The following is a 12443-nucleotide window of genomic DNA, read 5'->3' as shown; positions in this document are numbered from 1 at the left end:
CTTGAGCAAGACACTTAACCCCTAATTGCTCCTGATGGCTGCGTCCGTCGGTGATTGTACAATTGTAAGTCGCTTTGGATAAAAGCGTCTGCTAAATGTAATGTAATTCTGTAAAAAAAAGTATGCCCAAGGCCTTCCACATAAACTGAATTTTCATTGTCAGATACGAGAACGAGAAAGAGAAATAAGCAAATTGAAAAGGCTGCGATATGGAGGCGTACATGTCTACTAGGGCTGTGTGATGAAACAATTTCGATCATTTATACTATAAAATCTTCCATGAAAACAATGAAACATTTATGAGATTTATTTCCATTCTATTGAGTCAGTTTTCCTCTACCTACAAAGACACGACAAGAACAGCCAATCGCACAGCAGAGAAACAACCACATGACACGGACAGCCAATGGCACAGCAGAGAGACAACCACATGACACGGACAGCCAATGGCACAGCAGAGAAACAACCACATGACACAGACAGCCAATCGCACAGCAGAGAAACAACCATGTGACACGGACAGCCAATCGTCTTACCGGTTAAGCCATGAAAATACCCATAAAACTGTAAATTGTGCATTATTATTACTATTATTATAAAATATATATTGTGATAATTATCGACATCCAGCAATATAAAATAAATGTTGATACAATCTTTGGCCATATGCTCCAGCCCTGATCCTACGTAACTTGCAACTTTGAATATACCTCTCGCATACACCTATAGACAAAACATATTTTTAACTGTGCCAAAAGTAATTCAATTGAAGCCATTGAAAGCCTTACCAAAGCATAGTTACACCAATACTGAAACTTTCAGCTACTACTACTTCTACTACTACTACTACTAGCTAGTGAAAAATTCTACTTAAGCTTGACTGTTTTTCGAAAGCAAAAGAGCAAATGAATGGTGCGTTCACCATTTCAAGTACTTGTATTATACACTGCTTTGTTTGAACAAAATCATTCAAAGTAACCACAAAGAAAGTACGTCACTTTGGTATGAGATTTAGGGATCACGAGTACATGAAGAAAAAATCGGCAAACACGCTATCAGATCATCCCCTCCTCCTTTTCCCCTCAACTGGCTTGTTTGCTGATTCAAGCAAACAAAAACAAGACAAAGGGAGATCAAATGGCCAGAATAGACTGTAGAATGAATGCAGACCTACGTTCATGGTGAGTGGAACACAAAATAATAAGGGACCAGAGTAATCCAGCCACACTTAAACTTTGTATTCCCACGCCAGGCCGTGTAACGCAGGTTTTCTTTGGACTTGTGAAAGCACAAGTGAACCCTTCTGCATCAAAGCAGCAGAGCAGCACTCTGCGTTCCACCCATTTCCATTTCATACGTCTCCAAGCCAAGACACCGTTACGCAACAGGGGAGCCGGCAGAGTGAATTAGCCCACATCTTTTATCTTTCTACAGCCTCTTCCCCACCAACACACTCTTTTTTCACTTTCCCCTCATTAAAAGACTGTTCTTGTAGAAGAGACTGAGCTCTACATCAGTTCATAATGGGAAAAGCCGCAATGCCAAACACTGTGCCACCATGTTCAGCATTGCTGTATTAAGGTTTTATAAAAGACTAACAACACAATACATTGTCCAGAATACTTCAGCATGTGAGTATGAAGAACGAGGCCAGATGGACTACAGCCCCTTTCCCACTTGCACTGAAAGTGGTAAATCTGTGGTAATGTTCCGTATTGGCGTCATGTGAGAAAAGGAGCCGGTCTCCATGTTCCGTAAAACTCTCAAAGTAGTATCATTTCCGGCAAACTGCGGGTACGGCTGTGAATGGAAGCGTGTGGGAGCGGAAGCAGTAACATTTCCGTAAAGAAGGGGTGAAGCCCACTCCAAATGAAGCACAAATAGTGGGTTTTTACAAATATTTATCTTGTATATTGTTTGTTTTCTGGAAGAAAAAAAGCATTTGGTAAAATGACGAGTCCCGTCTGAACCGTGGAGCTTGGCTGTAAAGACGAGAAACTGAAACCCGTCCAGTCTCTACGGAGACAGCTCTTTATATTATTTAAATGTTCATCTTTTTCTTGTTAAAAATGCCACTCGGACCCCAGACGTGTCTTTTACAGTTAGGCGTGCGCTGCCAAACTTGGGCCACCGGCGCTTGGCTTGCCCACAGGCTGCATGGCAGCATGGAGAGGGGGAGGGAGCGAGCGGACAGGGAGAGGTAGAACGGAGAAGGGTTAGGGTTGGAGAAGGTTCATTCTCCAGAGGCAGAGGGCGTAGGACAGGTTGGAAACAGTCACACTGATTGAATAACTTTGGGTGTAGGTTCCGGCATCTGGGACGGGGGCTTTGTCCTCTCAGTCAGCGGAGGGAAGGGTCCGGTGGCGGGAAGAAGCGTTCTGTCGCGAGCATTACCTAATGTATCCAGAACAGTCATCTATTTGGGAACAGACTCCATCTGGAACTTCTCCGTAAAGGGGGCCAATTTGGGAATGACTACCTACTGCCTTTGTCGGATATTTTTTATCCAGCAATGTTAGGGATTCCATGTGGGAAAGGAGCTTCAGATATGACCGGCGACATGATGCCCCACCGCCTTTCACTACTTTGTGGGTTGATGACGCCACTTTTCCACTAATGTTGGTTGTTGTTGTAGCTACAGTAAGTAGCACTATAATGCATTGTGGTATGTGCTTGCCAGTGTACTGTCCGGTGTTTGCATACTATGATATTTCAATGTTTGTAGTACTAAATATTACAGGAGCAACAATGATGTCAGCAAAACGGCCAATCGCCACAGCTCTGTGTTCACCACATGAGGAGAATCCACCAGTCAAGCTTCCATATTGACTCTCACCTTGGAATGTGATACTTTGGTGGATCTCTAAATGTCGCATTCCCTGCCCATATCTACCCACTCTGCGTGTGTGTGTTTTTGTGTGTGTGTGCACGTGCGCTCTGTGTTCATTTGGTCTCTGTGTCTGACCTTCACTGTCATCAGGGTTGTCCTCGTCATCGTCAGCTGACGCTGTGGATAAACCTTCGCCTTGTGACCTGTCGGCCCGAGCCCGCCGTGAATCCTGGGAAAGGGAGAAAGCAACATTTGCAAAACAAGTCTTATGATGCCCCTCATATTCTAACTCCTATGAGACAAACAGATAAACCTCAAATAATTGTGGAAATGTTGTACTGTATTAAGGTTTGATATAGACTTATTCAACGGACTAATCTTGCGATGACCCTGTTCTAGCGATGGAGGAAATGCAAACCTCACACGTCTGTCTCCCCTCGTACCTGTTTGTGCTGTTGGAGCAGGTTGTCAAGGTTGTGCCGCCGCTTATAGTTGAAATAGAAGTTCTTGCACTGAGCTTCGCTTTTGGTACCCACCATTTTAGCAATGGCCGTCCAGTTACGTCCATGCTCCACGAGCCCTGATAACGCAGGAGGAAAAACATGAGACTATCGCAGACTCTTAAGATAGAATAAAAAAAGTGAACACTTCATTAATCGCCGGGGGTAATTTGGGTGTTTAACAGCAGCTTGAAGGAACATAGCTGAGGACCACTACTGTAACACGCACAAACCCTATACTATTAGTGTTACTTCAACATCAAATGTGGCAATGTTAAGCCGGGGTTTTTCCTGCATAGAGAATTATGAGGCAGCCACCTCCATCAAATTTCGTGCTGCCTCCAGTGCTCTGTAAAACTCTGATGAATGTCTTCTGTGGCGTTTAATAAGCCCCAAAACCCGGGCACGTGCAGAGCAGCACCCGCCAACGTGACCCCCTCCCCCCGCAATACCCGCTCGCTGGTGTGTACAGGGAGGGTTGAGCCCGCTCCCGGGCAAAAATGCCCCCCACCAACCCGGACACCGCTCTGCACGCGGGTCCCGAGACCAACCAACCACGGACAACGCCACGCCACGGACACAGGCGGTCATCCCATCGGGCATAGTTCGGACATTGCCTGGGGCCTCGCACACTAGGGGGCCCCGTAAATTTGTGTGGACTTTTATTTTTCATCAAGTATGTTGTTTCTTTGTCACTTACTCCAGCGATCGGCGCCGTGCGTCGCTCACACCTGATGAGCAGAATTCGGAAAATAGTGCGATTAGAGAAGAACGTACAGAGCGGACACGGACGTAGAGGGCGGAGGAGAAGAGATGCACTTCCAGTGGTGTTTTGGCTGAGTGAAAAAGTCTCTTTTCAGTAAGCCAGCCGGCTCTCATGGCTCCCAAGAATATCATTTAACCATGAAATTGTATGAAATATTTTGTTTGTATTTATTCCACTACAAAGAAATAACGTTATTTAAAATGATTACATGTGACTGGACTCAATTAACATCCCCTAAAACAAATTACATAATTCGAATGAAAGCAAGGCATTTAATGAAAAAAATCCTAACCTATTGTTTTAAAATAATACAATGTTATATTCCCAATATTTTTTTTGCCTCATTGTCTTCTAACAGAGTGAAGAGCATTTGAATGGTTCAGCTAGAATTCTCATTTTGCTCTGTTCACTGGAAAGATCTTAACCTCGAAATAATTATTGTTTACCAGCCAAGATTGCGTTTCGCAAATTACCATCGATTTTGGGGGGGACGCAGGGGATACGCCCGCCCCCTCAATATTTACAACACGTCTGTTTGTTTCCCCCAAAATAAACATGAAAGAAGCAGAGGACTTTTTTTTTTGATAGACATTTCCACCATGAATTGACGCAGAAAATGCACAAATTAGCACATTAAAATTGACCAGAATGCGGGAAATGAAGTGTTTGACACTCAAAATGTCCTGAGGGGAGGATCCCCAGACCCCCTGCGCCTCATTTTGAGCCAGGAAAAACCCTGGTTAAGCACACAGCAACATGTGCCCATACATCACTACAGCATTCAACAGTTGCCCAGTTTTTTACAAGTGTATCAAATAAGAAGAAATAAGAATAAAATTCTTATTTTAAGTCATTTACCTCTGGAGTAACTATGAAGTGAATTTCATAAGGGATGGTAGCTCAGGAGGTAGAGCTGGTGGTCTAGTAATCTAAAGGTTGCTGGTTGGATCCCAGGCTGCTCCTGCTAGCATGCTGTAGTGTCCTTGAGCAAGACACTTAACCCTTAATTGCTCCTGATGGCTGCGTCCGTCGGTGTTTGAATAATTGTAAGTCGCTTTGGATAAAAGCGTCTGCTAAATGCAATGTAATGTAATGTAATTATATGTTGAGGCTTATTCTGTGTGTGTGCTCAGAGGGTAAAATGCACCTGAACCTACAGTGTCCTGGTGCTGATTCTGCACCTTCACTTCAACTTCCTGGTTATCTGGAGTCATGATGGTGGTGTGATTACAAGTCAGATTATATCCCATGGAGTGTTGGCTTAAGTCGTGGCTCTGTCCAACATGGTTACCGGCACCAAGCTCCCAATCAGCTTTGAGCATCTCAAACTCTGGCCAAGTAGTCATGAACTGGAAGGCTGCCAGTTACCTTTGACATTACGGCGTCTCCACTACAGATCCCACAACCTCGCTGACCTCTCCCTTCCTTCCCTGCTCGGCTTCCCGCAATCTGCTCTATTGAAGTGTACGACGCTGGCATTTCAGCCAATCAGCAAAGAGCTGAGCACAAAGCCGTATTACTGCCCTTACTGAAGGAATGAGGGCACGGAGACGCCCGCCTCTTTCTAAGCAAATTAAACGCCTCGAGAAAGGTCTTGTTTTCAATTAAGAACAAACCAGTTTAAACAAAGTATGTTGAACGCAGGAAGCATCATGGATGTACAGTCCCTCAGTCTCCCTTAACAAATACAGTAGCAATTCACAGATGAATTGCTACTGTATTGAATTCAACTAATGAATTCAACTAATAACAAATGAACAAACTCAAGGAACAGCTTCTTGTTCTCCTCAATCAGAAAGTTTAAAATACACTGAAGACTGTCATTTCAAGCTGCATTGTTTTACAACCTGTCCGCTCAGGTTCACATTCACTCCAGTGAGTCCACCTATTTTGTTGATGAAATATTTCCGTTGCAGTGAGGAGTGGCAGCGTGCCAGGAGCGAGGTGTCTGACGAATCACCTCCCAAGAAGGTTCAAGTCTTTTAGGAGGAGCTAAGAGGGAAAGCTCCTCCATCACCACGATCGACCATCGGCTGCCACGGAGGAAAGGATGACAAGGTCATATCCAAGTGATTTGTCATGCAATTTCCACCTATCAAATCACACTTTAACACAGCGTCCATGAAATTAAATGTGAATCTTAACTTTGTCAACCATTTCAACATCAACAATCACTTTCAGTCGACGACAATTCACGTTTGGTCAATCATCCGATCAAAGAAAATCCATTGAATTCAGAACTCAATGGACAACCCCTCCTGACGTCCTTATGCCTATTAACAACAGAACACAATTTGCTGTAGAGAAAACCAAAGTAATCATGGGACAGATCTGGAACTTTTTCAAGTCAAGTCCAAAAAAGAAAAAGCACATGCTTCCCTGATCCACCCCTGCCTCACGAAGCAATTCCACTTCTAGATGTATTTCTTAGATTTGAGATGAACGGCACCGATGTTTCAGCACAGTTTCAAAAGCAAAAAACAATGATAACTGAGAGGTCACCTAAAAGGGACTGATTGCTTGTCCTACTCCTCAAACATCCTCTTTCTCTGCCTTCAAGAGCTGACCTGCTGGGTTGTAGGCAATCAAGCCTGAGATGCATCAGTGGATTCAATGAAATCAAACCAGGACAGAATCATACAGACATCTTGTAAACAGCCAGGGGTTTGAGTTTTGAGTAATCTGGTCCTTCCACTTTTTGGAAGTGCTTTTATTTTTCTGAATGTTTGTACTTCAGCAAACGTCATCTCCATTTCATTTAAAACCATGTTGAACAGAATTCAAGTTGGAGAAGTCGAGCAAATTCTAGTTTGTTTAGGGCCTCAAATGCATATAAACTTGGTAAATATTAATTGTATTTTTTGTCTTTACATATATGCATTAAAATGTTTGTGAAAACATTTGCACATTACACTGATTTTGGCAACCTGGAAACAAATCTATTGCCGCCGACAATCAATCAGAAAACCTAAGCGCCAATGTTTCGCTCAATGTTATTTCTTCCACGGCTGCTTGCGATATTTTAGATACCCTCCAAATGAAAACATGGTTTGATCAATTTAAACACTCCAACAGTTAACTTTGGGTTCAGTTCAGTTTAAAACCGCTAATAACCACAGTAAAAAATAACAATTTTTTTATTCCAAGCCCATTTGATGGAAAACCCTTAGCGTCTATAAGCTGGGTTTAATTAATCCTTTGGGTTACTTTTCCCCATCCAGCCTCCAGGGACCACGCTGACCGAGAGGAGGGAGTTGGTCAACAGAGACGAAAGGAGCACTTTGAGACTTTAAAAGGCCAACAAAACAAAAAAATATAATTTCTTTCCCAGAATGGCTGATGAAAGTCAGCAAAATGTAAATAATGGATAGCGATCTTTAGAGGAAGCAGCAACCATCACGCTCCGCTGCGTCCCGCTTGGCCTCAGCAGAGTGCTTCTGAGAGGCACAGATCACAGAGCAGCTATATTTGTAAAAAATTGAAGAAATCTTCCTGAAGCCATTCATCTTTTCTTCAAAGCCTACAGGTAGTTTTCTGAAGGAGTGTACATTGGAGGGTGCTGGAGTGGTTCAAAAAAAATATAGCAGTATAGCCTCAAAAAGAGCAAAAAATGTCTAGAAAAACACGGGAGACCAACAACCCCCCAAAAAAACAGAGAAAGAAAAGAAACAGACCAAAAAGAAGTGAAACTTTACCTTTTTTGGCTACTTCCATCTCCTCCTCGGTCCAGCGAGAAGTTTCTCCAGTTTCAACGGCGCTGGCTGAATGACAGACAGAAAAGAAACAGCGGCATCAGTACTGGGAGATGGAGCAAGGCAGAAAGAGAGAGAGATGGAGAACAGAGGGAGAGAGAAAGCAACAGTCCGCTCCCTCCGCCGTCTCGTTCTCATGGCCGCTAATCTAATAATCTGTTTACATTCAGGAGCAGTGAGACCTGCACGCACACGCACACACACACACACACACCCACCCACCCTCCTTCCCTCCCTCCCTCCCTCTCTCTCTCTCACGCTCTTACTCTCTCTATCAACATGTGCCCTCCCTCCTCTGTCTGATCCACAGGCAGAGGGAGGCTCTGGTCAGCTGATCCAGCGGCAGACAGCGGAGGAGTACAGCAACGGAGAACCTCCCACTGCTAGGAAATGGCCTTGGATGCAGACACACACACACACACACACACACACACACACACACACACACACACACACACACACACACACACACACACACACACACACACACACACACACACACACACACACACACACACACACACACACAGTCTCCACCTCTTTGCCATGGCCCTACTGTCACAAACCCCATGCAAAATTCATAGAAGAGAACTACAGAGTTAGTGTGTGTGTGTGTGTGTGTGTGTGTGTGTGTGTGTGTGTGTGTGTGTGTGTGTGTGTGTGTGTGTGTGTGTGTGTGTGTGTGTGTGACCCCTAACCCAGTCTCGTCGATGGCACCCATTGAGATTGTGTAAACATTTGGACAAATATAGCATCAGATGAACCCATGACATTTAAAAGCTGCGGCCCCGGTGTGGGACGATCCACTCCCAGCGTTGAGATCTCTCTGACCCGCAGCCTCCAGCAACACAGCCCAGTCAAAGCTGGACTGGACCGGGACGCCGGCTCCCATGACAAAACTCACATGTTCTAGTAATCCCCCCCCCCCCCCCGCCTCCGAGGCGGTGATTTATTTCACACGGTTCTATGAAGACACACACAACCCCCTCCAAATAAGCAGCCCTGCTTGGCAGGGCTCCAACAGATAGCTCCCCCCACCGCCGGCTGCACTTCTAAGAAGAAACCCAGCCACGGGGTTAGTCCAGAGCACTCAACACGCAAACACACACACGCAAACACAGAGAGAGAGAGAGAGAGAGAGAGAGAGAGAGAGAGAGAGAGAGAGAGAGAGAGAGAGAGAGAGAGAGAGAGAGAGAGAGAGAGAGAGAGAGAGAGAGAGAGAGAGAGAGAGAGAGAGAGAGACAGAGACAGAGAGCGAGAGATACAGAGAGCGAGAGATACAGAGAGAGAGAGAGACAGAGACAGAGAGAGAGACAGAGACAGAGACAAAGACAGACAGAGACAGAGAGCGCTGTTGTATTGATGCTTTGCATTCCTGACTGCATCATTGTGGTACAATAATAATGGGCAAAGTATTTGACACAATTGATTTGAGTTATTATACGTTTTTATCCGTTGTCTTCATTGTCTCCTCCAAAAGCAGCTAGAACAGTCTATGAGGTCCAGAAAATGAGATGACTGTAGTGCAGCCTTAAAGATATCATTTTACTACATCGCAATATTACAATAAGTCACAGACGAGTCTGGTGGTGATGTTGATAAATCTCTAACCCGTCTGGCTCTACACCAGCTCAAAGCGCTGGGTGACGGAACCACACACAGACAACAGAAGAAGGGAACCGTGTTGCGAGCGAGGGTGGATGAAGTGGCTCGGCTGTATGCGACTGAGAACCATGACAACCGCTGCACCCAAGGGAAATGCATCGCCATGGTGATGGCCAGTTAGGCCTTGAAAGTCTATGTGCTGCAACATTGAACTATTGGGAGCAGAGCTTTCAGGGTGCAGATATTCAGTCTTTCTGATGAGAAAAAACGAAAAAAAAAAAACCCTACATGATCCGTTCCACAAGCGAGGAGTGCGAGCCTAACAAACAAACCAAAATTATCCTGCAGCATTCCTGGAAAGGGAGGGGTGGATAATAACAATTTGTCTTTTGTTATAGCTCATAAGATCTTTGTACAACTAGGATCATTCTTCTATGAAGTCTTTCTGGTTCCACCCCACAGCCTGCAGTCAGCATGTGGTGTGACAGGCCCGGTGCGTCGTGTCGCTGAGGCCAACCGGCGACGACAACCCTCTGATCAGTGTTGACAACATAAACAACCAGGCTTTTTGTAGCATGGTGTCTTCAATCAAACCTGTCCTCATGGCTTGTATCCGCAGTATAGCGGATTGAATTTGTGTCTCACAAAAAGCAAATTAGGGACGTCACAGCAGGAGATTATTTACGAAGGAAAGATCACAGTAGAAGGGTTTTACAATCATCGCTGTGTCATGCATGATGAGAGAAAAGTTTGAATGTATTTCTCACATCATCCTTTAAGTCTCGAAAATAAAATGTGCAGGCCCACTGACTGTAATATTAAAAATACATTTATGAAACGTAGGTGAATTTTATCAAATCAAAATGCCAAAGGAGGGAGTGAACGCAACTTCCCAGAGTCAACTGCTGCAACTATATCAAGCAAAAAATGTTCTTTCCTGTTTGAAAGAAGCTGTTGACATGATGTCTTTGACGTCTGGTTGCTGGGGCGGGGGGGCTGTCTCTCCCTCTTTTAGGACTTGTTTTCATTTGAAACAGGTTTGTTTTTTTTCCAGCAAGCCCCCCCATCCTTACAACAACCAAGTTGCTCTCTCTCTACTAACACGCACATTTTACAATTCACTGTAACCGTCTCCTGAACGATACCCTGACTTGGAGGTGTCAGATTTGTCACTTGCCGGGTCCAGTCACCCCTGGAAATGTACGCTCATCCCTGCGCAACACACACACACACACACACACACACACACACACACACACACACACACACACACACACACACACACACACACACACACACACACACACACACACACACACACACACACACACACACACACCCCCCCCCTCATGTTTTTAGGGCTCTCACCAATGATTATTTTGGCAATCGCGTTTCCTTACTTGAGCATATTCTATTTTAGAAATTGTTATTCTGTTTACAACTCTGACATGCAACACCTGAAACATACAAGCACGATTTTATTCATCGTTTTGGCTGTTTGGTTAGTGCATTTTGCAAAATGTTTTTATTCTTCGCCTCCTCTCACAAGCCGGCAAATGTCAGCAGGCTGATGCAAACAAAACGTGCACAAACATAATCCACTGCTTCGCGATTCGGGCCATGTCAAAGCACTTGGACATTGCTGGTCAAAAGGGGAATTCAGAAAGCAATCTAAGACCACTGAGACTCAAAGGAGTGATATACAGATCCTTTACAGTTCAAATACCTCACAATCTCTCTTCAGTTCGTTCAGCTCATCAAAATAGAGAAGACATAAATGTCTTCTCTATTTTGTCCAACCAAGACAACACCAACAACAGTTCTGCCCCGGTCTCAGAGGAACACTTAGCGTTAGGATGGGAGAACAGCGGCAGTGAACCTCCACATGTGGCATCTCACCTTTGTTGGCCTCCACAGCAGCCATTGGGATTTGGAGTTTAGCGGGCTCCTTCATGGCCTTTTGGTTGGACTCAGGTTTAGGGAGGTGCTGGGACTCGAGTGCAGCGAGCTCAGGGGCGGGGGGCTCCTCGCTCGCCACAGATGCAGCCTCGTTGGCCATGGAGCGGGTAGTGATCCTTCCCTTGCGACGGCCCTGGCTGTTGGCCGTCTTCCTGCCACGTGGCGTGTTTTGCTCCTTTCCGTCCTCGTCCTCCCCGGCTTCACATTTGTCACCTTTGTCCTTGCCGATGTCCCTGTGGTTCAAGGGAGGAAAAGAGGTTTTAAGCCCTAGTCACAGCAGGAACTTGCAGTGCAAAATTCTTCCACTTTCTGCCAACGCTGAATCGTATAAAATGGGATGAGATTACATGATAGCTTGCTGTATTTTCAACTCTCCAATCGACCGGCCCCTCAAGTTTGAACAACCAGCTCTACCCAAAACTCCACAAAACTTTCTCCCAAATATACTGCTTGCGATCGTTACATTTGGCGGTCAATCTTACTGTCACAAATAAATGCTGATGGGACAAGGGCAATAACCTTGCTGCATCTGAATGACGAAGAACAGTGGATTACCAAGTTAATTTTGCTGAGCCCCGTGGGGAGATTTGTTCTCTGCAATTGACCTTTCCTACTTATTTAGGAGCAGTAGGCAGCACAGCACGGCGCCCGGGGACCAACCCCAGACGTATAGAGCTAACGCTTTGGTTGAGGGCATCAATAGGAGTGTGTATGTGATGTGCAGGTCTTTTGGTTCATGAATAGGCTACTACAGTTTGTCAGCTAGCAAGACCATCATTGGCTGACATTTGAAGCTCTGCTTAGTGAGCAGATGGCTTTGGACATCAGTCATGATGATGACGATGGCTGCCCATCGAGCCCACTGGGCGATGTCTGGAATCATCCATCTAATGGCTGTTAGTCCAGGGCAAGGATGCAGCTACGTAGGCCCCTTGCTCAGCACCCCTCTGCTCAGGGTGAGGATGAGCTCAACAAACACAGTCCAGGCTTGGTGGGGGCTCAATCCTGTCATCCACTTGGCAGGGTTTCAT

The 12443-nt window shown here is 45.2% G+C and overlaps 1 protein-coding gene across 5 annotated transcripts in view; it reads right to left on the bottom strand.

Moving 5' to 3' along the window:
- ncor1 (nuclear receptor corepressor 1) overlaps positions 1-12443 on the bottom strand; it is an 81437-nt gene that overhangs the window by 33928 nt on the left and 35066 nt on the right. For all 5 annotated transcript variants that reach the window (XM_080013653.1, XM_080013656.1, XM_080013655.1 and 2 more), the window contains exons 16-19: positions 11353-11645; positions 7792-7857; positions 3274-3410; positions 2966-3059 (exon numbers count right to left, since the gene is read on the bottom strand). In XM_080013653.1, the coding sequence (XP_079869779.1) occupies positions 2966-3059; positions 3274-3410; positions 7792-7857; positions 11353-11645 (590 nt within the window). The remainder of the gene's footprint in view (positions 1-2965; positions 3060-3273; positions 3411-7791; positions 7858-11352; positions 11646-12443) is intronic.

This window comes from Zeus faber, assembly GCF_960531495.2.
Source record: "Zeus faber genome assembly, chromosome: 14".
Taxonomy (NCBI): Eukaryota; Metazoa; Chordata; class Actinopteri; order Zeiformes; family Zeidae; genus Zeus; species Zeus faber.
Note: the sequence above shows the minus strand (reverse complement) of the source record. Positions and strands in the feature narration are given on the sequence as shown.